Source organism: Oratosquilla oratoria, chromosome 17 (assembly GCF_046742065.1).
Source record: "Oratosquilla oratoria isolate Oo_2021 chromosome 17, ASM4674206v1, whole genome shotgun sequence".
Classification (NCBI taxonomy): Eukaryota; Metazoa; Arthropoda; class Malacostraca; order Stomatopoda; family Squillidae; genus Oratosquilla; species Oratosquilla oratoria.
Window position 1 is genome coordinate 19216494 of NC_134793.1, and position 25958 is coordinate 19242451.

The following is a 25958-nucleotide window of genomic DNA, read 5'->3' on the forward strand; positions in this document are numbered from 1 at the left end:
AAAAAGCACTGTGGCTGTCATCATCAAGGAAACATGCAAAGCTATTTGGGAGGTTCTTCAGGAGGAATATTTACCTTATCCAACAAGAGAGATATGGCTGGCATCAACAGAAACGTATCTACAGAAGTGTGATTTCCCCAACTGCATTGGAAGCTTAGATGGAAGGCATTGTGAAATTAAGTGTCCTATCAAGAGTGGTTCAAAATATTTCAACTACAAGAAAGATTTTTCAATATTTCTCCAAGTGGTGACTGACGCCAATGGCAAATTTCTCATTGTTGATGTTGGAGGGGTATGTCGACAGAGTGACTCTGGACTTTTCAGATCATCATCTCTGTACAAATTATTAGAAAAGGGAGAACTTAATGTGCCATCTCCACATGTGCTTCCTGATACTGATATCACTGTTCCCTATGTCATAGTAGCTGATGAAGGATACCCACTCTTGCCTTATCTCATGAGACCATTTCCCCAAAGACAGCTTGATGACAGGAAGAAAATATTTAATTACCGATTATCACGAGCCCGCAGAAGTGTTGAATGTGGTTTTGAGATTCTGTGTAGCAAATGGCGAGTGTTACTCAAAACAATTGAGACAGATGTTAAAACAGCAACATTAATTGTTAAAGCTGTGTGTGTTTTACACAACTACATCCTTGAGAAAGAAGGTCCTAGTTCACTTTATTCAAATATCCCCAAAGAACCAATTCCAATGAGATTTCAACATCGATCATGTCAGTATCGTTTCCAAAACAGTGCTCTAAGAATTAGGGAAATCTTCTTAAATTATTTCAATGGAACTGGAGCTGTCAGCTGGCAAAATCACTATGCTAAAGGTAATGGTTAATATTGTTAAGTGTATCATATTTCATATTAAAACAATATAATTTACATGAAGAAAATTTGTGTTAATTAGTTGGATAACATTGCCAGTAATTGTGTGATACTCATCTATTTACAGAAGTTCAGTGATGAACAGTAACACGAAAAATATAATTTCATTGGGGCTGATTTTTAAACACCAAATATACCAGCATTACATGCAACCTCCAACACCCACACACAAGCCATTCATGTACGTTAGACCACCTACCCACTTGTTTACCCATCCCTACCATCCTGCCTACCTACAAATATATAACCATTTGCAATCCTACCTACCTATATATGCAGGCATCCCTATCATCCTACCTACCTACAGACATCCCTACCAACCTATATATTAGCCTTATCCTGCCATACTACTCAGTGAATCAAAAGCTACATGCTCAATATCTATAGCAAGGTAATCTATTGTATCCATCAGAGAAAGATGGCCCAACCATAATATACCAATCGATGAGTCAGCACAACATATCAACCTGTTATATTTAATTGTTAGGATATATCATCCCAGGATATTTTGAGGACACCAATTTCCTTGTGTAGGGGATCTGCAGGGTCCCACACCACCCTCTGTATTAGATAATGTGTGTTTGTTCTTGCTTCTGACCCACTAGGCATCCAGCTACCCTCTACCCTCCCAGCAAACTGTGTGCAGTGTGACTGCACCGTAAGGGCCGACATTTAGTCTATGGACTGAGCCCAAAATCTCTCTCTTATTAATTTCATCAATATTTCTTACACCTTTTTACACTTGGACAACTGACAACTGTCTGTTGTCCCTTACCATTCAGTCAGTGACATGAACGTTCCTACACTAATGTAACAGACAGCAGTCCAGAGAGATCTGTGGAAGGGCCCAAGGCCTGTTGTCAACCACTGTGTGGCTGCAGGTTTTCTATCTAATGAAACTTGGATTTTTTCCCCTTACAAGGGAGGTTGTACCAACCAATAATAATGAAATGTGAACTCAACACTTTAACTGTTAGTAATTATATAACTTGATCCTGGATGGCTCATGATAGGCACAAAAAACAGGCAAGATAGTAATTTTCTAGTTTTCCAGATCATCCAGTGAAGGCTCAACTCAATCATAGAGTGGTCCCAACACAGTTCAAATGGTCCACAAAATTATCAGCAGAAATGTCTATCGAAGAGGAGGAAACTAGTGAGCTAGTAAGGCTACCTTTCACACTTCCATTTGACCTGCCACCATAATTTTTCCTTATATATCTTATCACTTTATTTTTGCCCACATTTGCTTCTTTCTCCCCTCTCTCTGCATTCCTTATAAAGTTTGATAATTTATGCATGAATTAAGTGTTGGTAAAAAAAAATTAGTTTGTTTATTAGAAAATAGATGGAATGTTCATCAGTTAAGAATTATTTTCATAAATGGTCGTAATAAAGGATTTGCTCTACATCCTGACATTATGTTACATATATTTCAGGTTGAGATGGCCACCAAAAGGAACATTGCTGACTTTCAGGGCTCTGTCCACACCCATATGCTTCCATTCAAGTACTCTCCCCATTCTGTGGAGCAGGCAACTCAGGATCTTGAGGAGAGTCCTGGTAGTAGTTCTAGCAAGGGCAAATGCTCAAAGAGAGTGCAAAAGTCAAAATCAAAACAAGTGAGTGCTCAAAGAAAATCCAATGCTAGAGGAATAATCAGGGGAACTAGTAATAGGATTGGCTCTAATTGCAGTGAAGGTACTGTTGCTGATTTCCCTTTCATCCATGTGGATATGGAGCATTTTATCAAAGAGGAGCTTAATTGTAATGATTTGGTGATTAAAGATCATCTTGGTGAAGATTTCTTAAATGAGAAGATGAATGGCATGGATGAACTAGTTGTAATGGAGGAGAAGGATGTTGATGAATCTCTGATGGATGAGGATGAATTTCATGTTAAAGCAGAAGATGGTAGTCTTGATTGTGTTGTGAAGGAAGAGGTTGAGATTGATGAAAGATTGAAAGAGGAACCAGGTGGAATGCCAACAGAAGATTGTAATGGAAAGGAAATTAAGGAATGGTATGTAGAGGGATGCACCATCAAACAAGAAGCTGAGGAAAGACTATGAATGAGTAAGAATTAGAAACTCTGGTTCGGGTCATTGTCTTGAAAGGGACCACTGAAGGAGGGGTAGTGGTGATCCTGCAAGATACATAACAAAGAGAATGCTGCCTCCTGCTCCCTTTTACCTCTATCCGGACTTGCAGCCTTGTGGAACAGGCATTTGGTCACCATACTGGGCCCAAGAATGGATTGTAATAAATTCCATGCTTGTGAGTGATTTTAGTATGCTTATATTCTCATTTATTTTCACTTTAAGATGATTGATGTGCAAGTTGAATGTCATTATTGTAGTATCAGAAGTGAGACCTACAATTCATTATTATTGTTTTTTATTTTTATCCCAGTGGAGGGTTTCGTCATTATTTGTCAGTTCTCCGAGTGCCAAAAAGAATATAAGAATGGAGGAGAGTGCAAAAGGCCATAAGGTTTGCACTAGGCAGTTCATGTTCTTTACCACCTATCATCCCCATCCATGAAGTTACCTTCTCTTAAAACAACCAATAGTTTCAGCACTCACTACATGGTTGATAAATTTATTACATTTGCTCACCACCCTATTGGTAAAGTAGTTCTTGCCATGTCCTTCTTAAATCTAAATTTGCTCAATTCAAATAAATTTAAAATTATTACAAGTCCTGCCCTGCTGTCATAATATGATGACCCTGTATACATCACCCATGACTCTTGACCCATTTAAATACCTCTATTGGCTACCTCCCTTGTAAGGGTGAAAAAGCCTTGGTATATGTATGTATGTAAATACCTCTATTAGATCACCCCATACTCTGCCTTTCCAGAGAGTGTAAGTGAAGGTGCCTGAGCCTGTCTTCGTAAGGTAACTTTCTAAGCCCTGGGTAGATGTGAAAGTAGATAGAATTTTTAATTCCTGTTTAAAGACAAAGTGGCAACCCCTAGGAGCAGGCCCCCAGGGTGGATATGAAACTTGTTGGGCTTTTTGGATGGATAGAAGTGATGAAGCTCAGGCATCCCTACTACAGGAGCATCTTGTTCAGGTGTTCATTGTTGGTCCCAAATGGTGCAGTTACAGTGTACTTTATTTTATTCTGACAACTACCAGGTGATTTTATCAAACATAGGAAACTACTCTATTTAAGAACCTTGTAGCCTCCCCACCCCTCCTCCCTTACATGGGAGGTAGCCAAAAACAAAGGCACAAAATCCACTCCCACCCATTCCATTTCCACTCACCCCCCACCCTCCCTCTTATCTTGGCTCCTCCTGGATGACAGGTCATCCCTGCATCTTGCCCACTGCCCTGTTCAGAAGCAATGTAGCAAGACACAGCACATCCACAGCAAGGATACTTTAATTGGTGACCCCAACCCCCCATTCCATCCCCTCATGCCAAAAATGAGAAGACGGAGAAAATTTTGCTAATATTAGACCATTTTATTTAACTTGGGAGATATCACTGTAACAGAGGTTAAGAAAATTATTATCCAACTATCTTTTAATTGTATTTTTGGAAGTTGGCTTTGATGTGTCAAAAACCAGTCATCCAAAAGCATGGTGAACTATATTTTTCATACACTGTATGAAAATGTATGGCTATCCCCACATGCTCTACATGAAAGCATTTATTTATTTGGTGATAGTTTTTTTTTCTTTTTTTTCATTTGTTGATAAAATACTATTGGATAGATATATCTGATTTGCTGCTGTTAAAGTATTTGTAACATGAAATGCATTGAGCATTCAGATATCTACCTAATCATATTTACTTAATTGTAGTTTACTTGGAAGGAGCAACACTGGTAGTAATGGACCGACTAGTGAGGTTTAATGTGTAGAGTACCGGAAGACTGCCTGTATAGTTCCATATTACAAGGGAAAAGGGGACAAATGTGAGTGTAGCAGTTTTAGAGGGATCACTTTGTCAAGTGTAGTTGGAAAGGCTTATGGGAGCGTTTTGAGAGGATTAAGAGAGGAACAGAGGGAGTAATTGGTGAGGAATAGTGTGGGTCTAGGAAAGGTGGGGATTGCATGGATCAGATTAGCAAGACATGTGAGAAAGTTTAGGGAAAAGGTAAGGATGTTTTTAAGGCCTTTATGGATTTAGAAAAGGCTTATGATATGGTAGACATGAAGGGAAGGGGTGGTGGATAACAGTGGAATGTGTGGGTATATGCCTTTTGACTTGGCTACTTCCCTGGTAAGCGGGAAAATGCCCTTTGTATATAGTATACTAGACTATTTCATGTAACTTGAGAGACATCACTGTAGCTGTGGTTAAAAGAAATTATTATTTAACTTTCATTCAGTTGCATTTTTGGAAATTGTTTGATGTGTCAAATACCAGTCATCCGAAAGCATGGTTATCGGGCTAAGGCAGTTCATTGATATTGCCATAGCATCTTTAGTAGTTTCACTATTACTACCTGGTAGCAGTAGCTTGAAGAGACCATAGGGACTGGTGCCAGCATATGAATGGAGCAACTTGTTTCCTAGGGTATACCTCCAATTGATGGTATGAATAAAAAATTTAATACAAAATTTCAACAGATAAAAATTGTATCTTTATTATCTCTCAACAATATTCAAATCCAAGATACAAAGAAAGTTATAAACACCAACTAAGAACAGTCATGGTGAACATTAAAACCATTAAAGATGGAGACAAGTTATTCTACAAAATAATTTGGAACAATATTTCTATGCTCAAAAAAATCCAATACCTTTATAAAACCTTGTAAATAGCCTGTGCTTAGCTGAATTATATTGCAACAACTGATTTAAATATTTCTATTTATTAATTTAGGCTACGAGCATAATATACAGAGTCAGTGAATATACAGTTTATCACAGGGCCATCAAGTGGCACTCCAAAAGCTTCAAGTTTTCTTATGCATTCCAAATATATTTTATAATACATAACTGGAAGATAATTATTTTCCACACTGCATTCACATAACTTGGGTTTTAATTATATTACATCAAATCATCTTGATCATTACCATCAGCATCACAGACTGCATTAATGTCAATATCAACATCTTCATCGTCATCGTCGTCACTTAGTTCCTCCCCTCGAGCTTTCAGACGTTTCTTGTACTCTGCCATTTTGGTGTCCTGATCAGTCAGCAGAACAAGTAGATCTTCTTGCTCCTTTTTCAGACTTTCAAGGGAAATCTATTGATGAAAAGGGGAGCAATTACTACAGAAAAATGTAAATAGCTCTATTCAAAACAAGATAAGAGGGAACAGGTTAGAGGTGGTGGAGTATGTAGGGGATGGAATGGGTGGGAATGGTTTCTATGCCTTTGTTTTTTGGCTACCTCCCATGCAAGGGGGAAAAGCCTTTGGTGTATGTATGTAACATTAAATCTTGGAATAATGAAATCAATAATCCATTGCCCCTGTTCTTTCCTACTGGAGGGGTTGCTGTGCTGTGTTGTGTTGTGCCTACAAGAGAACACCTTGGTAGTCTGAAGGAAGGTGGAGGTTCAATGGAGTACCACCAAAAACTTTGCTTTACCATACAGGGCTGTGGAGTCGGAACACAAAACCACCAACTCCGACTCCATCTCTTCTATTTTTGGCACCACCGACCCTGACTCCTATTCATGTAATCAACTGATTATGGCCTACATATTTTATAAAGCCTATACAACACACATACGCGCCAATCTTGAGTAGACTTATATCATTATAACTGGTTTATATCAAAGAATAAAGATATATGTTATAGTGTGGCTTTCCTATGTTTGACCTCTTCATTAATACTTTATTACTGAAGTAGAGATTTTTTGAAAGGATATTGAAGAAAATTCAGTAAAATAAAGATTCTATAATGTACCTCTTGATTTAACTAAATACTGGTCCTGCTATGCGATTATTGGGATGGACATTACTCTGGTTCTGGAACCGATCTTATCGATATGAGTACAATACAAGATACAGCTGAACATGTTTGAAACGTGAAACTTTTTTTTCAACTTTAAATATCCTTATTTCAATAATTCAATGTTAAAAAGTATAGAGGGGACAAAGAAGGGGAAAGGAGAGAAGAGATATTATTATTGCGTTAGTCTACAGTTGAAATCATAATTATCCTACTGTTTGGCAACACAGCAGTGGGAGAAACCACCAAATTGATGGAATGATGGAAATGACACATATGGGACTTAACTTTACAGCTCCTGTGACTGTGTCAACAGAAGGTGTAAAATGGAGGTGTTTATCTAATTTATTCAGGTAATACTTTGGATGTTATCGCTCTTTGTATAAATTTGAAAGCCAGCGTTGCACAAGGACGTTTTGGGGGTTTAGTGGAATGACCACAAAGATAAGACGATGAGATTTATTACATTTTATGAAATTATTTGCGACACTGCTTCTGACCCAGGGCAGTGGACAAGGTGCAGGGATGACCCGTCATCCAGGAGGTGCTAAGAAAAGAGGGAGGGTGGAGGATGTGGAGTGTATTCAGGGATGGAATGGATGGGAATGATTTTATGCCTTTTCCTTTTTGGCTACCTCCCTTGTAAGGGGGAAAAAGCCTTGGTATATGTATGTATGTATGTAAAATTATTTTTTCTTTATAGAATCTACTTATAAGGAGTGTGCACTGCATAACTCTACAGACTAAATGAAGGCATTATATAAAGTTTAAAATTTAACTGGAGTCGGAGTTCGTATATTTTTACTGACTTCGGCTCCAGTGACACCGTAATTGCTTCCGACTCCGACTCCAGTGACCGTAATTGCTTCCGACTCCAACTCCGACTCCACAGCCCTGTTACCATATACATAGTGTGATAGACAAGGTCAAACTGGTGAAATAGTGCTTGCCCAGGATTCTGTGTAGGGTGATTTTAATGTGTACAGTTAGTGTTTGTTTATTAATGATGTGATAATGAAGGGAACTGAATTAAGAATCATTCCTTTTATTACCCTTCCCTAATGATACATAACTCCTGCTTACAGCTTCTATGTTTAACCTTCTCCCACATATCTCCCCCCCACCCGGTGCGTGTGTGTGTGTGTACTTATGTGGGCGAGATGCAGGGATGACCAGTCATCCAGGAGGAACCAAGATAAGAGGTAGGGAGAGAGAGTATGTGGGGATGGATAGGGTGAGAGTGGATTTTATGCCTCTGTTTTTTGACTACCTCCCTTGTAAGAGGGAAAAAGTCTTTGGTATATGTATGTACTTAATCTATTTCTGTATCTTGGTATACTTACTTAAAGCATCCACTCTAGTAATATATATGCATCTACACACAGCTTTAATGTTTACCCTTCTCCCAGTGGATGCTTAAAACTACTTCCGTATCTCAATATACTTACTTCAAGGTCCTTGCGAACAGCATCCACATCACTATTACTGGCTACTGCAGGTACATCTTCAACTTTCTTAGCTTCATTTACGAGCAACTCAAGTTCTTTAATCTTGGATTGTGCTGTTGAAAGTTCTCCTTCAGTATTTACTACGGAACTCTGAAGCTCAGAATTGTGCTTTTCAAGTGCTGTTTTCTCAGAATTTAGCTTTTTAATCTGGAATATTTTTGAGGAAGTGACTAATTCATTCAGGAGAAACTATCAATTATCCTGTCATACAAGATGAGAACATTTCCAAGCCATACATATTCATATCAGTTCAACCCCTATGCACAACAATAATGACTTCTCTTGCCAGAAGACTCATACAAACTGGAGCCCTAAAAAGACTTTTTTTTTTTTTTTTATATAGAAGATAAAGAAACACTCATCCTTCACTATCACTCATTCCACACTGATCCGTCACCATTTCTGTCTTATGTTTTTGCTTCCTGTGGATGAAGGGTCATCCCTGCTCCCCCACCCACTGCTCATGCCAGATGCAATGCAGCAAGACACAGCACGTCCACAGCAGGAATGCTTCACTTACAAGACAATCCTCCCTCCTTGTCCCCTCAAACAGAAAATGGGGAAGACAGGGAGAAATCCCTTTGGGCTGCGTCAAAATATCATGCTTACACAACTACTTTCCACTCCCCTGTATCCCCTGCCTTCTTCATTCACTGCTCAACAGACATTCTTCTTATTCAAAGCCCCTTTCATCTTATCCTCAATGGCCCCCCCAAGTTCACTCCATCCACCTCTCCTTTCCAAGGTAATATGCACTATGATAGAAGCATTTTTGGAAATTGGAACGTTGTTGGGCTAAGGACTCAAACCTAGCCCACATGTCACAAATGGACAATGACTTAACCAAGTAAGATCAATTGTTTAAGTCACTTTCCACTTGTGACGAGCAGGCTAGGTTCAAGTCCTTGGGTCGACGTTTCAGCGTCCAAACATGCTTCCACTGAGGTACATACTCCTGATAATCTCAATTACGTTTGTAAGGAATTAAAATGGAAAAGTTATTGTGATTGATAAGATGAAAATCTGTGTACTGGAGACGTATCTCTACATATATGTATATATATATATATATATTATACATACATACATACATATACCAAGGCTTTTTCCCCCTTCCAAGGGAGGTAGCCAAAAAGGGAAAGGCATAAAAACACTCCCATCCATTTCATCCCTATGCCTTCCATACCTCTTTTACTAGTCTTTATTCACTCATTCTTTCCATGTGTCCAAACCATCCTAATATTCTTTCATCACCACGTTTCTGATACAGTGCTGTTGGCACAATCACTCCTTCATACAGTCTCCTCTTCGCATCCATTCCCAAATGTCTATTCCTCATTACACTCTTTAAACCACCAAGGCATTTACTCGCTTCTCTCAATCTACATTCTACCTCCACCTTCACTCCACCTTTTCCTGCTACACTTGCACCCAAGTATCTAAAACTTTCCACTTCCTCCAGTCGCTCTCCCTTAATGTTCACTTCCAGTCTACTGCCACTTTCACCCCTTGTACATCTCATCACCTTACTTTTACCCACATTTATCTTTAGCTTTCTTCTATCACATAATTTCTAATCCTAACACATGCTCTACTACTCACATAAAAACTCTTGACAGCTCCCAAAAGCTTTCCTCCTATCCCATAAATCTGCATAACCTCCCACAGTGCCTTTCTGTCTACCCTATCATAAGCCTTTTCCAGATCCATAAAAGCCAAGCAAACATTTTCCTATAGCTTTCTCACATATCTGTCTTACCACAAAGATCTGATCTACTACCTGCTTTCATCATGCCTCCTCTTCCTCTCTTAATTTCTTTCCAAAACATCTTTTTATTACTTTCAAAATTTCCCACTCCTCCTTCATATATATATATATGACTTAATCGGTTTAATGTCACAATCTTCCCTTATCTGAAAACTAGGAGAGTGCCCCCTTTCAGCGGATTTTGTAGCATGGAATTTAATGAATCATCCCCTTGGTTCAACTCGCTTGTGGCATAGTTCAAACTGCCATCACCTTGACCTCTGCTGCAAGTAGCAACACTCTAACTTACTCGTCCAGTGAGCATCCACATATACTTGAAAAATATGGAAACCTTTCTCTTGTATACAAGTAGTATTAAAATAACAGCATTCTGACTGTTATCTTATTGTTTTTATTTTCAGGGTTTCTAACAAGGATCCAGCCATTCTGCCTCCTTGCCTCTCACCCAATTCCTCCTCCATTTTCCCCTTTTCCCTTATGCCTGTCAGATGCTATAACCACCATTCTCATACTTCCTCCACCCCACCCCCAGATAACCATTACGCTCAAGTCTTATGACATTATATCCCCTCCACTATGTTAACATGTTCATCTTTTGTCTCATAAATATAATACTAATCTCCTTTTCAATCTCTCTTGCTCTACATCCATACATACTCAAACATCCTATTACTAAAACTTTGGTCAAAGCCTTCCTCTCAGACCCTCATTTGCTTTGACTCTTCAAAAGAGAAACTTGAAGTTAGATTCCTGGTCGCTTCAGTCCATCTCATTTTGTCACCTTCACCCCATACCATACAACACATAATGGAAGACTGCATTATACACAATCATGCACGCAAACAACACAACATACACTCTATAAAGGATTTGTGGGAAAACCCAGTTTCGGCTGTGGCCTTCCTTGGGGAGACGGGACTGCTCGGACAGACAGTCTAGGGAACGACAACAACAACAACAACATGCAGGGGCAATGACAAAATTCTTATCCCCCATCACCAATATATTAATGAAAATATCATCATAGCTCATACCTCTTCCTCTAGTTGTGACACTGTACTTGTGTTCATAGTTCCACTTGCAGCGATTTCTTTGATCTGTTGAATCTCTGCATCTTTGTTATATAAGACAAGCTGCAGGTCTTCCAGCTGCTTACGAAGATTTTCGAGTTCTGGGTTGGCCGTGGATTCAAAGAAGGACGAGTTGGTGCCATTTTCTGGATGACCATTTACTAAAGTCTTCAAAAATATACATGATTAGATTTATTAATCTTGTTTAAGTTATCACAAACAATATAACTTATTATCAACTGCAAATGGGTGTGGTTTATTACTGCTCCTAAAACCAACTATAATAACATTTTAATTTCATATACAAAAAACATAATCTATAGTATTGTGCTTTAATGATGTATCTTTACTTACTTCAGTATGTTCTTGTGGTGCCTGTTGCTGCTGCTGCTGAAAAAAAATATAGGTATTATTGATTTTACATTCTCCTCTACCTGACTTAACCCACCCTTTGTCATTTCCACTTCCTTTTCAAAATTCTCCATCAAACACCTACCTAGCTAATAATGGAAGTAAAAGCAGTAAGGGGAAGATGGGCAGAGTATTTCAGGGATTTGTTGAATGTATAAGAGGATACGGAAGGTTTGATTAAAGGAGTGGAAAGTACCATGAAAATGACTAATGGGAGGGGAGAATTACAAGGTAAAAGGAGATGTAGAAAACTTTGAAAGAGCATTAAGTAATTAGGATCATGTACCAAGGTGTGAAGAAGTGGGTTCAAGAAAATGGAGAAAAATGGGAGTAAGTCAGTCGTTGTTTGCTGACGACACTGTGCTTGTGGCAGGATCAGAGGAGGGATTAAGGAAATTAGTGGTGGAGTTTGGGAATGCATGCGAAAGAAGTTGAAGATAAATGTAAGGTGATGAGATGTGCAAGGGGAGAGGATGGCAGCAAACTGGAAGTGATTATTAAGGGAGAGAGACTGGAGGAAGTGGAGCTTTAGATACTTGGGTGTGGGTGTGACGGGAAAGGGAGGAGTGAGGGTGGAGGTAGAATATAGATTGAGAGAAGCAAGTAAATGCCTTGGTGGATTTAAAAGTGTAATGAGAAATGGACATATGGGAATGGATGCTAATAGAGATTGTGTGAAGAGGTGATTGTGCCGACAACACTGTGTGGAGCAGAAACATGGAACATAAAAGAGGAGTTTAAATGTGTTTGAGATGAAATCCCTGAGAAGTATGGTAGGGGTTACTAGGCTGAACAGAGTGAGAAATGAGGTGAGGAGGAGAGCATGGGTGGAAAAGGAGTTGGGAGATAGGGTTGATGAAAGAGTATTGGGATGGTTTGGACACATGGAGAGAATGGGTAAAGAAAGATTAGTAAAACAAGAGTGGAAGGCTGAGGTGGAAGGAGTGAACATGAGGGTGCAACCAAGGGTGAGATGGATGGATGAAAGGGGGATTGGGAAAGAGGGGAATGTCTGTTGAGGAAGGAAGGGAGAAGACAGAAGATGGGTGAGTGAAGAATGGTTGTGTATGGATGATGCTATGATGCATGAAAGGGAGTGGGTGGGAGATGGAGAAGGGGATTAGGGAGTATGTATGAATGATATTCTGATGCAGCCTGAAGGGATTTCTCCCCGTCTTTTGTTGCATGATTAAATGAAGGAGCCTTACTGTGGATTTGCTGTGTCTTGCTGCATTGCTTCTGACCTAGGGCAGTGGGTGAGATGCAGGGATGACCCATCTTCCTGGAGGAACCAAGAAAAGAGGGGAGGGAGGGTTGGTGGATGGGAGTGGAATATGTGGGGATGGAATGGGTTGATTTATGCCTTTAACTTTGGCTCCTCCCTTATAAGGAGGGAAAAGCCCTTGCTATATATATATATATATATATATATATATATATATATATATATATATATATATATATATATATATATATATATATATATATATATATATATATTTGTGTGTGTGTGTATGTACAATTTGAGACATCAGTTAATTAACATATAGCCTATGAAAACATCTCACAGACAGAAATATATAAAATAAATATCATATCCAAACCTGCAGTGCTTGAAGTTGGTTATCTTTTTCAACCATCTGATAATAGTAGTAATCCCTGGCATAAGTTATATCATGCAACTGTTGTTGTAATTGCTGTATTTGATCAGATTCTTGATTTGTGTTTGAAGGACTTTCAGTACTGGTTTCCTCGGATGTAGAAGCTGAAGGTGGAACTGACGAAGACTCGTGACCAATACCTTGGTGGGTCTTCAGAACTGGAATAAGTTTAAATTTTAACCAACGTCTATCTGTACACCATAAGGCCTCTTCCCCCTTATAAGGAGGGTAGCCAGCCAAGGCCACCCATCCCCCATCCATTTGTTTTTCTTTTACCTTGCTTGTTATGAGCATCCTCTTCATGAACCCTGAACCTTACTGTACTTATAGAGGAGTTGTATTATATGTATCAAAGGTCTTTTACCCCTTTTAAGTATGGGGGTGGAGGGTGACAGGATGATGATAATGATAATAATAATAATAATAATAATAATAAAAAAAACACCAGTTCACCACTTCTCCCATATCAGCACCTGTGGGATGAAAGGCTGCCCTGTTCTTTGCCACATTTCTGGGGTCAAAGGCAATGCAGTGAAACAGCTCTTCTGCAGCAAGGCAGTTCAATATCCAGAATTGGTTTACATTCACCACCTTATCATATGGCAATCCTCTCCTCATCTGCTAAAAATAATTTATGGAACAAAAACATTAAACCTCCCATTGGGCCCCATCATCCTTTAGCCCATTTATGATCTTCCGTTCGCTCCCATATTTTGCACTCTCTTCCACTCTCAACAGACATTCTAGGTGTATCCAGAGACCCCTACACTTCAACCATTCTTTGATAACTGGAGACTATTCTCCTCCATTTTATTCCTCCTTTCTGCTACTCTTCTTAACCTTTATGCCACGGGCATGTTTTGTTTACACCATGTGCATCCCACAGAGGGAGGGGGTGGGGGAGGTCAGCAAAGTGGAAGAGTCTGTGGACTCATCTGCTCACTACTGTGGGGCTGTATGTTTCCTGTCAGCGATATCTGAGTCCACAATTACCGTTATATTGAAAGGCATGTTCGTGGAGAAACATTAATGAAGTAGGAATGTGTCTTAATACACTCCTTCTGACCCAGGGCAATGGGCGAGATGCAGGGATGATCTGTCATCCAGAAGAAGTCAAGATAAGAGGGAGGGCAGGGGGTAAATGGGGGTGGAGTAGGTGGGGATGGAATGGGTGGGAGTGGATTTTATGCCTTTGTGTTTTGCTACCTCCCTTGTAAGGGTGAAAAAGCTGTTGGTATGTGAATGTAGGAATGTCCTGAATAGTTTTTCTTAACTGGGTACAACCTCCTGCCTACCCTGAACCCCCTCTCGTTTTCCTCTTTTCTTTATATACATAAAGATGCACTTAAATACTGGTGAAAACCATCACATCTCCTTTATGAAAGCCTTTTCTACCTGATAAAAAAAAAAAAAAAAAAAATAATAATAATAATAATAAGCAGTGTCGCAAGACACAGCACATCCACAGCAAGGCCGTTCATTAAATCAGCGATCCCCCTCTCCGTCCCCCCATGCATAAAAGGAGAAGACGGGGAGAAATCCCTTCGGGCTGTGTCAAATTTTGCTCACACATACTACCTCACCCCCCATCCCCCCACCCATTCCACCTCATGCATTACAACATCATCCACATTTATCTATTCTCTATTCACCCGTCTTCTGTCCTCTCCCGTCCTTCCTCAACAGACATTCCCCTCTTCCCCAAAGCCCCCTTCACCCCATCCATCAACCTCATCCTAGAACGTCCCCTCACGTTCATTCCCAAATGTCTGTTCCTCATTACACTTTTTAATCCACCAAGGCATTTACTCGCTTCTCTCAATCTACATTCTACCTCCACCTCCACTCCACCTTTTCCTGCCACATTTGCACCCAAGTATCTAAAACTATCCACTTACTCCAGTCGCTCTCCCTTAATGCTCATTTCCAGTCTGCTGCCACTTTCACCCCTTGAACATCTCATCACCTTACTTTTACCCACATTTATCTTCAGCTTTCTTCTATCACACACTCTCCCAAACTATGTCACCAACTTCCTCAATCCCTCCTCCGATCCTGCAGTGTTGTCCGCAAACAACCGCTGGCTCACCCACTTTTCTCCATTTTCTTTAACCATCTCCAATCCCTGACCCACCACCCTTGCATTTACCTCTCGCACTACCCCATCCATGTACAAGTTGAACAGCCAGGGCGACATAACGCATCCCTGACGAAGTCCCACCTTTACCTCGAACCACTCACTCTCCATTTCTAGTCCTGACACAAGCTCTACTACTCTCATAAAAACTCTTGACAGCTCCTAGAAGCTTTCCTTTTATCTCGTATATCCAGAAAACCTCCCACAGTGCCTTTCTGTCTACCCTGTCGTAAGCCTTTCCCAGATCCATAAAAGCCAAAAAAACATCCTTCCCCCTTCCTATAGCTTTCTCACATATATGTCTTACCACAAAGATCTGATCTACACAACCTCTACCCGTCCTAAATCCACACTGTTCCTCACCAATTACTCCCTCTGTTCCTCTCCTAATCCTCTCAATCAAGATCCTCCCATAAGCCTTCCCAACTACACTTAACAAGCTAATCCCTCTGAAACTACTACATTCACACTTGTCCCCTTTTCACTTGTAAAGTGGAACTATAAAGGCACTCCTCCAGTCCTCCGGCACTCTACCCTCTCTCCAGCAAACATTAAATAACCTCACCAGCCAGTTCACCATCATTGTACCTCCTTTTTTTTAAGACATTCTGCATGGCATCCATCCAGACCAGGTGCCTTTCCTGCTTTCATCATCTTAACAACTGCCTTCACTTCATCCTTCCTTATTTCTCCTCCATTTTCCTCACTCATCCCGGTAATTTTCTTACCATTTCCCACTGCAGCTATCTTTCCCTCCCTATCCTCCTTCATATTTAGCAACTCCATACAACATTCTGCCCATCTTCCCCTTACTGCCTTCTCTTCCATTATCATCTCTCCATCTGCACCTTTTACCTTTTCTTCTCTGCTTGATTTGCCTCCTCTTCCTCTCTTAATTTCTTTCCAAAACATCTTTTTATTACTTTCAAAATTTTCTGTCATACTCTTACCCCATTTCACATCTGCTCTCCTCTTTGCCTCCTTTACCTTTTGCTTTACTTCTCTTTTCTTTTCTTTGTACCTCTCGTATGACTCCCTCGTCCTATTTTGTAACCAATCTGTGAAAGCTCGCTTCTTCTCTTCTACAACCTTCTTTGTTTCCTCATCCCACCATTCACTACCCTTCTTTCTATTTCCTCCTGTCCTTCTTGTTCCACACACCATCTTTGCACACTTTGTGACTCCCTCCTTGAACCATCCCCATTCCTACTCCACTCCTAGCTCTACTCTATCCTTCACTCCCTCCCACTCCTCCCTCAGCTTCTTCTTGTACTCCTCCTTTTCCTTTTCATTTAAGGAGTTCACTCTAAGAACCTCCCTACCTTTTGTCCTTTTCCTCTTTCTCCATCTATCCTCCACTCTCAGCTTACCTTCCACTGGAAAATGATCTGATATTCCCCCACCCTCCCCTTAGCACATGTACATCCTTAACTCTTCCTATTATACTCCTATCTACCACTACATAATCCATTAACGCTCTATCTACCACCCTTCCATCCACCACCCTCTCCCATGTGTACTTATGCTTGACTTTCTTCCGAAACACTGTATTTGCTATCATCAACTCTCTTTCTAGACACATCTCCACCATCAACTCTCCACAATGATTCTTTCCTGGAACTCCACATTTCCCAACCACTCCATCAATTGGATCATTTCCTACCCTAGCATTAAGGTCTCATAGTGCTATTACATTGACATTTCTCCCTAATCCTTCTATGCACTCATTTAAATCTATAAAAAAAAAAACTCCCTTTCTTCTACACTCTTCTCACTGCCAGGCCCATATGCACTTACAAAAACCCACATCTCCTTTCCCAGTTTCACCTTCATCCACATTATCCTTGAGGAAACCTTCCACTCCACTACACGTTTAACTATCTCTTCACTTGCTAGTATAGCCACCCCTTCCCTCCCTCACCCTGTCTTCACTCCTGATAACCTCCCACTTACACTCGCCTTTCCCTTTCAACTTAGTTCATTCAAAGCCAACACATCCATCTTTCTTCTCATAAACATACTACCTATCTCTTCCCTTTTATTCTCATCTGTACCACATCCACACACATTAAAAGACCCAAACCTTAGGGTGCTGGTCGGAAAACTCCTAGACCCTCTTATGCCTTTACTTTTTTTTAGGAATGTCCCCTGTGGGGCTACAGGGAGAAGGATGCCTGGTCCCAATCCCTGTCACCTCTTATGATCCAAGTGGAAATACTTGGTGGCAGTATTCTTTGCCCCCACCACAGGGTAGGTAGGCGAAAAAATAAATGAATATTCAGAGAAATTGTACAGGACAGTAACAAGGGGTTGGGGGACAGCATAACAGAGGGACAGTTGTAGTATAAAAAGTGTCATCATTTCTCTACAAACAGAGTTTTCCTCTATCACAGGCAAAATGATGTGTGCCTCTGGTCCGTAGGTGCACCCCATATAGACCCTAAAGTATCAACTGCATGCTACTTTGCCACAATAACATATAGCCAATACCCCAGACAGGGCCAATACCAAAGACAAAATAAATAAAATGCAACATTAGAAAAAATTCTAAACCCACCTGTGTTCTGGTCTTGGAGTTCTGCAATCTTGGTTGTAAAATTCTCTCTTTCCGCCTTTAAGGTCTCTAATTCTTTCTTAAGTTCTTCCACAGACGACTTCAAATTTGTCATTTCTGTATCCTGCTCACGAATTATTTCCTTATATTTGGTAACTTCAGCAGGTGTAGGTTCTGTCACTCCTCCATTTGTCAAGTCAGGTGTGACAGCTCTAAGGGCCATCACTGAACAGAAGGAGAAGCCATTGGTAAACATCACATAGGGGAGGGGGAGAGATAAAAATATAGTAATAATAAACACATAAAGTTCATGAGTTTATCTAAATTATAATAGATATTTAGGGATGAAATGGGTGGGAGTGTTTTTATGCCTTTCCCTTTTTGGCTACCTCCCTTGGAAGGGGGAAAAAGCCTTGGTATATGTATGTATGTATAATAGATATCTCCTTCCCATGCTTAGCCACCTTACTATGCAATTTACGGCTGACTGGGTTTACTTACTAAATACAGTGAGACCTCTCATTAATGGACATTAATTTTAATTAGCTGTGTTTGTGGTATTTTCGCTGCGTTTGCGGTGTTTTTGGTGCTGTTGTTTAGTGCATGCAATCACTATGCCACCCAAAAACCACTCCAAATCAACGGATTATTCACATCAATGGACACCGTTACCCGCCTTTTAGTCCGTTAATGAGAGGTAGTACTATATACAGATTTCCAAGTCTGTTTCTAAACAATATGCATTCCCATAGTGAAGCTCACCTTCTAGCCCCTTGAAAAGCTTGCAGAACGCATGGTCAAACACCAAATCTGATGGCTGCTTTGCCGAAATCTGGGGATACTTGGCAGCCTTTGAATACGCTTCATGTTTTGAGACATCACTTAATTTGTCACTGAAATGCTCAACACCAATACGGTCAGCAATCAGTCTTGTGATTCCTTCTTGTGTAAAATTCGATACAGACCCGTCATTGAACTTGCCACATATGCCTAAGAGAAATGCACACAGGCCTTGACAGACAAGTTCCAGTTCGTCATGTTCATTACTGCTAATCTGAAAAGACAAAATTAAATTAGCTATCATGGAGAGTGACAGTAGGCTGGAAGTGAGCATTAAGAGTGAGAAACTGGAGGAAGTGGATAGTTTCAGATACTTGGGTGCGAATGTGACAGGAAAGAGAGGAGTGGGGGTGGAGGTAGAATGTAGATTGAGAGAAGCAAGTAAATGCCTTGGTGGATTAAAAAGTGTAATGAGAAATAGACATCTGGGAATGGATGCTAAGAGGAGGTTACATGAAGGAGTGATTGTGCAAATAGCACTGTATGGGGCAGAAACATGGAAGAGAGAAGGAGTCTGAATGTGTTTGAGATGAAATGTCTGAGAAATATGATAGGGGTTACTGGGCTAGATAGAGTGAGAAATGAGGAGGTGAGGAAGAGAAAAGGGGTGGAAAGGGAACTGGGAGATAGGGTTGATGAAAGAGTATTAGGATGGTTTGGACACATGGAAAGAATGAGTGAAGAAAGATTAGTAAAAGAAGTGTGGAAGACGGAGGTGGAAGGAGTGAATATGAGGGGGCGTCCTAGGATGAGATGGATGGATGGGGTGAAAGGGGCTTTACAAAAAAGATTAATGTCTGTAAAGGAAGGACAGGGGAGGACAGAAGATAGGGGTGAATGGAGAAGGTTGTGTATAGATGAGACTGTGATGTATGAGGGGTAGTGGATGGGGGATGAGGGGTGAGGAAGTATGTATGAGAAAAAAAAAAAATTGACACAGCCCGAAGGGATTTCTCCCCGTCTTCTCCTTTTCTGCATGAGGGGACAGAGAGGGGGGGGTCACCGAATTTATGAAGCAGCCTTGCTGTGGATGTGCTGTGTCTTGCGACACTGCTTCTGACCCAGGGCAGTGGACAGGATGCAGGGATGACCCATCATCCAGGAGGTGCCAAGATAGGAGGGAGGGAGGAGGGTGGAGGGGAGTGGAATATATTGGAAATGAAATGGGTTGGAGTGGTTTCTATGCCCTTTTCTTTTTGGCTACCCCCCGTGTAAGGGGGAAAAATCCTTTGGTATATGTATGTATGTATGGACTTTATCCTAACAGGTTAAATATCCAACTGGTATAACTGTGGCTTGCTGCATTGCTTCTGACCCAGGCAGTGGGCAGGAGACAGGGAAGAATCTTCATCCATGAGGAGCTGAAACAATGATGGTGGGTGGGAGCGGGTGTGTGCTTGTGACTAGGCTACCTCCCTTATAAGGGGGAAGAATAGTAAATAAGTTAGTTTATTTGGCAATGAATCAATATACATGAAGTGCAGATAACGAAAAGAACACAGTTCGAAATAACAATTACAACTGCCGAGGATAACACAAAAAAGCATGTAAGCTTATTTCCAGAAGCCTTTAGTATAGATAGACAGAGATAAGTGGCTCACACAAAATTATTTCGTATATCTTAAAAGAACCTTAGGTCATTAAGTTGAAGATTATACCAAACTACATTGGAGAATGGATGCTTCCTGGCCAAATAGGTTAATGTTGCTATTTGCAATGGAGGTGAGGTGATGGTGGTTTGAACCCTGCCACCAGCGAGTTGAACGAAGGATACAATTCATTAAATTCCATGCTACAAAAGCCTCTGTAAGGGGCACTGTCCTAGCCTCCTGACAGGGGGAATTTCATGATGTTAAACTGAATCAATCACATTGAAATAATTTTTATGGGAATGATAATGGCACCTAAATTTTCTTGCACATTAAGTAATCATTTTACCTTTTGAAAGTGGAATTGCCTAACTGAAAGCAGGAAATTTATTTCGAAGTGTTTAAATGTTACAGGAAAGAGGCTAAAATTTGAGGCGAGCACAAAAATAGCATTAATACATTTAAAGAATATATAAATACAAACAAAATAATAATGCATACATACCAAAGGCCATTGTCCTCCTTCATAAGAGGGTGGCCAAGCCAAAGCATACATTAAACCTTCACCCATCCAAATCCCATTCATCACTCCATCATGTGGATGAGGATCCATCCCCAACCCCCCACCACACTGCTTGGAGGGTCAAAGGTGATGCAGCAAGAAGGAGCACCTCTAAAGCAGGACCTATCAGCTGGATCTGATTTACTCACAAGAGGAGATCTACTGACCATCTACAGAATTATGAAAGGAGATGGAAGTCCTTGATAGAGATAATTTATTAAAGTGGGATAAAAGAAAAAACAAGAGGACATGAAAAGAAACTTAAAAAGGATAGTTACAGAAGAGATCTAAAAAAGAATGGCTTCCCACAGAGAGTGGTAGATATCTGGAACAAATTGAATGAGGAAATAGCGAGTGCAAAAACTATACAAGATTTTAAGACCAAACTGGATACTGAAAGATACAAAACATTCAATATTGGCTACATTCATACACTAAGCAGACACCTTAAAAGATAAGTACAGTGAGACCTCTCATTAACGGATGTTAATTAGCTGTGTTTGCGGTGTTTTTGCTGTGTTTTCAGTGCTGTTGTTTAGTGCATGCAATCACTATGCCACCCAAAATCCACTCCAAATCAATGGACATCATTATCCCCCTTTTAGTCCGTTAATGAGAGGTAGTACTGTACAAAACAAATAACTGAATAAACATACATGTGCTGTGAGGAAGGGCACCATGGAAGGTTGACCAAGAAGATGTGCTGCAGCCACTGGGCACTTTGTGAGCCACGTGGACAACAGCATCAAAAGCCCGAGTCTGGTGAGAACCTTGGCTCCCGACTGCAGGATGGTGCTACACTGTTGTAGCAAGGATACAGGAGGACTCCCCACACCTGTGGCTAACTGAACTCGGAGTAGCTGCTCCTGTTGAGGAAGTATTTGAAATATACTATTACGAAGTGGTACAAGTTCGTTTAATTACATACATGTAAAAAAGGCAATTTCCCTTTACATGGGAGGTAGCAAAAAAAAATAAAAATAAATAAATAAAAAAAATCCTAATCACCCCCCTCCCTCTAATCTTAGCTCCTCCTGGATGATGGGTCATCCCTGCATTTTGCCCACTGCCCTAGGTCACAAGCAGTATTGCAAGACAGCATATCCACAGCAAGGCCTCTTCATTAAATCAGCAACCCCTCATCTCCGTCCCCTCATACAGAAAGAAAGAAGATGGGGAGAAATCCCTTCAGTCTGCATTAAATTATTTTTCACACTCCCTCACCCCCCATCCCCCACCCACTCCCTTTCATGCATCATAGCATCATCCATGCACAACCATTCTCCATTCACCCCAAGCTTCTGTCTTCTTCTGTCCTTCCTCAACATACATTCCCCTCTTTCCCAATACCCCTTTTACCCCATCCATCCATCTCATCCTTGGTTGCCCCCTCATGTTCACTCCTTCTACCTCTGCCTTCCACTCCTCTTTTACGAATCTTTCTTCATTCATTCTTTCCATGTGTCCAAACCATCCAATACTCTTTCATCAACCCTATCTCCCAACTCTCTTTCCAACCCCATTCTCCTTCTCACCTCCTCATTTCTCACTCTATCCAGCCTAAGAATCCCTATTCTACTTCTCAGGCACTTTATCTCACACACTTTCAAACTCCTCTTCTTATCCTCTTATGTTCCATGTTTCTGCCCCATACAGTGCTGTCAGTACAATCACTCCTTCATACAGTCTCCTTTTAGCATCCATTCCCAAATGTCTATTTCTCATTACACTTTTTAATCCCCCAAGGGATTTACTTGCTTCTCTCAATCTACATTCTACCTCCTCCTCCTCCTCTACTCCTCCCTTTCCCACCACATTCGCAGCCAAGTATCTAAAACTATTCACTTCCTCCAGTCTCTCCCTTAATACTCATTTCCAGTCTGCTACCACTTTCTCCCTTTGTACATCTCATCACCTTACTTTTACATACATACATATACCAAAGGCTTTTTCCCCCTTACACTGGGGGGTAGCCAAAAAGAAAAAGGCATAGAAACCACTACCACCCATCCATTTCCTATATATTCCACTCCCCTCCACCCTCCTCCCTCCCTCTTATCTTTGCACCTCCTGGATGAAGGGTCATCCCTGCATCCTGTCCACTGCCCTGGGTCAGAAGCAGTGTCGCAAGACACAGCACATCCACAGCAAGGCCGCTTCATAAATTTGGCAACCCCCTCTCCGTCCCCCCATGCAGAAAAGGAGATGGGGAGAAATCCCTTCGGGCTGCGTCAACATTTTTTTTTCATACATACTTCCTCACCCCCCATCCCCCACCCATTCCCCCTATGAAACATATTTACTGTATTAAACTATGAAATGCAAAGAAAACTAAACCTTTTGTGCTTGGTTATCAATGAGGGCGTGGGAAAGAGCAACGGCAGCAAACCAATTGGATACAGGGTCGGCAGAAAAAAGACCTCCACAGAGTAACTGTCCAGCAGTGATCTGATTTGCTGTAGGAAAAAAAAAAAAAAAACATGTCAAGCCACAATGAATTAGCCTCACCACTTAACGGCAGACAACAGAAGACAACCTATCTTCTGAGATAACCCAATGACAAACTCGTATAGAGAATATAACTGGTAAAAGGTAAGTGGAGAAAATAACAAGACTTCAGTTTCATTTATCTCTTATAAGTAAGGATAAGGATAGATTTATATATACTAAATGTTCAAAGCATTTTATACATAAAAGCAAGGCTTCTAAAAGCATGTTTCTAAAACCCTCTTTCAAAGATCTGACAAAGAACTACCTTTACTGCTGAAATTTCTTTTTCCAAACCAATTCAACTAAAATCACAAATAGATTTGTAATAAAGACTTTGCAAGGATATAGTGCAACTAGAAAGCTAAAAATGCAATGTGTAAAAAGTGCACACTGAAGTAGAAAAAAAAAAAAAATAGTATTATAACACACCAGTACTATAATTGAAAAACTGGCGAAACTAGAGAATCCAAGCGGATTGTAAAGCTTGAATAACAACCATAATAAAAACCCAAAAAGGTCTCATACACCAGCTAAGAGAATCTTGTCTACTCAGCTGATATTTTTTGCTAATTAAAGAAGAATAAGACATCTGTGAAAGCTCAAATTAACATACAGCCAAACAATATTAAATTCCAGCCCAGTGTTCACTCAAACATTTGTAAAGATATATCATTAAGCCAGTGTCGTGTCCAAACAAAAATCTGACAAGACACGTTGTTACACTCCTCCCTAGTGTCCACTCAAAAATCTGTCATATATATACATATATACATATATATATATACACACACATATAAACCCACTAAAAATAACATTTAATAAACATCATAACTAATTGCACATGGGCCCATCACTGTGTGCCAAATTAAATACACCACAGAACTGACAAGTTTAATGTGTGAAACTGCATACCCTCCTCTTGTCATAAGGTGCATGCACATCTATATCAGGATCTGTATCTAAGAACCAACCCTTTACTAACATTCTTGCCTTAGCTGATTTCTATATATATCTAACATAAATATTTTTTCTCCAATTTTTTTAACAGCATATAGCTGATTTCTATATATATCTAACAACATAAATATTTTCTCTCCAATTTTTTTAACAGCATATGATAATGCAAAATAGTTATACTGCACACTAAATCAACAAAATAGAAAGAAAAATGTTTTAATGAATCACAAACATTACCCTCCACCGTTACCCTTTAAAATTTTTGTCACAGTCATGCAAAACACATTTCACACTCAAATACAATTGCTAGATACTGAATAAATCATGCAGATGTTTGAGGAGACTTACGAGGAGGTTTGTTTCCAGACACAACTGCAAAACAAGACCTGTGGTTAGTTGTGATGTTAGAAGAAACAAAGCAGGAAAAGGATGGGAGTTTAGTTCAACAACTTAATCATGCCAACATTTCTTAGAAGCTTGATAACATCCCATTAAGAACAGTTTAGGTCACCCAAACCTCAGCTTTCATATTTTTTATTTTCACAAAGCTTCAGAGCATGTTTGCATGATTTTGCTGCAGAGATGTACAATAATCATCACTTTTGCCTAGAGTTTCATTGACTGGAAACCCACATCCCCACAGCAGCTGGCAATGGTCCTCAGGCCTTCTTGGCTTGTAGTAGTAGTAGTAGAAGAGAGAGAGAGAGAGAGAGAGAGAGAGAGAGAGAGAGAGAGAGAGAGAGAGAGAGAGAGAGACAGAGAGAGAGAGAGACAGAGAGAGAGAGAGACAGAGAGAGAGAGAGACAGAGAGAGACAGAGAGAGAGAGAGAGAGAGAGAGAGACAGAGAGAGAGAGAGACAGAGAGAGAGAGAGACAGAGAGAGAGAGAGACAGAGAGAGAGAGACAGAGACACAGAGAGAGAGAGAGAGACAGAGAGAGAGAGAGACAGAGAGAGAGAGAGAGAGAGAGAGAGAGAGAGACAGAGAGAGAGAGACACAGAGAGAGAGAGAGAGACACAGAGAGAGAGAGACACAGAGAGAGAGAGAGAGAGAGAGACACAGAGAGAGAGAGAGAGAGACACAGAGAGAGAGAGAGAGACACAGAGAGAGAGAGAGAGACACAGAGAGAGAGAGAGAGACACAGAGAGAGAGAGAGACACAGAGAGAGAGAGAGAGCGCCTGCCCCTCAAAACGGAGGTACGGGTGTTGACAAGTCACGCAAAGAAGTAGCAGAGAACTGATTCTCTTCTACTTCTATTTCATAAAGCTACCATTTGCAGGCACCCAGCACTGGCCCTAAAGAAACTGATATGTGTGATATGTGATATGTAAAATGTCATAGCAAGCTGACTGCCAAAGCAGCTAAGCTCAAGAAGAAAACTATGAATACAGAAACCATGTGGACCAAGGTAAGGGTATAAACCAAATCTAATGCAGTTTTTAGTGCCCTTTACAGTTTGTAAGTAATCAGTGTTATGGCAAATCAATGCTACAAAAACTGACAACTACAGAGGTTTCATCTGTATAATTCTACAGCTGTCAATAATATTACTATGGGTACACTAGCAGAATACACCCACACAATAAC

General features: G+C 40.4%; 1 protein-coding gene across 5 annotated transcripts in view; it reads right to left on the minus strand.

The window, feature by feature from the left end:
- Positions 1–5464: 5464 nt before the first annotated feature.
- The window catches only part of p115 (General vesicular transport factor p115), a 33063-nt gene continuing 12569 nt past the window's right edge, over positions 5465–25958 (minus strand). For 2 of the 5 annotated variants that reach the window (XM_076200583.1, XM_076200586.1), the window contains 10 exons: positions 24720–24743; positions 23262–23380; positions 21581–21790; positions 18696–18987; positions 17937–18158; positions 13186–13400; positions 11525–11560; positions 11135–11338; positions 8273–8479; positions 5465–6112 (listed from right to left, as the gene is read on the minus strand). In XM_076200583.1, the coding sequence (XP_076056698.1) occupies positions 5912–6112; positions 8273–8479; positions 11135–11338; positions 11525–11560; positions 13186–13400; positions 17937–18158; positions 18696–18987; positions 21581–21790; positions 23262–23380; positions 24720–24743 (1730 nt within the window). In that variant the 3' untranslated portion in view covers positions 5465–5911. The remainder of the gene's footprint in view (positions 6113–8272; positions 8480–11134; positions 11339–11524; positions 11561–13185; positions 13401–17936; positions 18159–18695; positions 18988–21580; positions 21791–23261; positions 23381–24719; positions 24744–25958) is intronic. The other 3 variants (XM_076200584.1, XM_076200585.1, XM_076200587.1) reach the window with 3 other exon arrangements.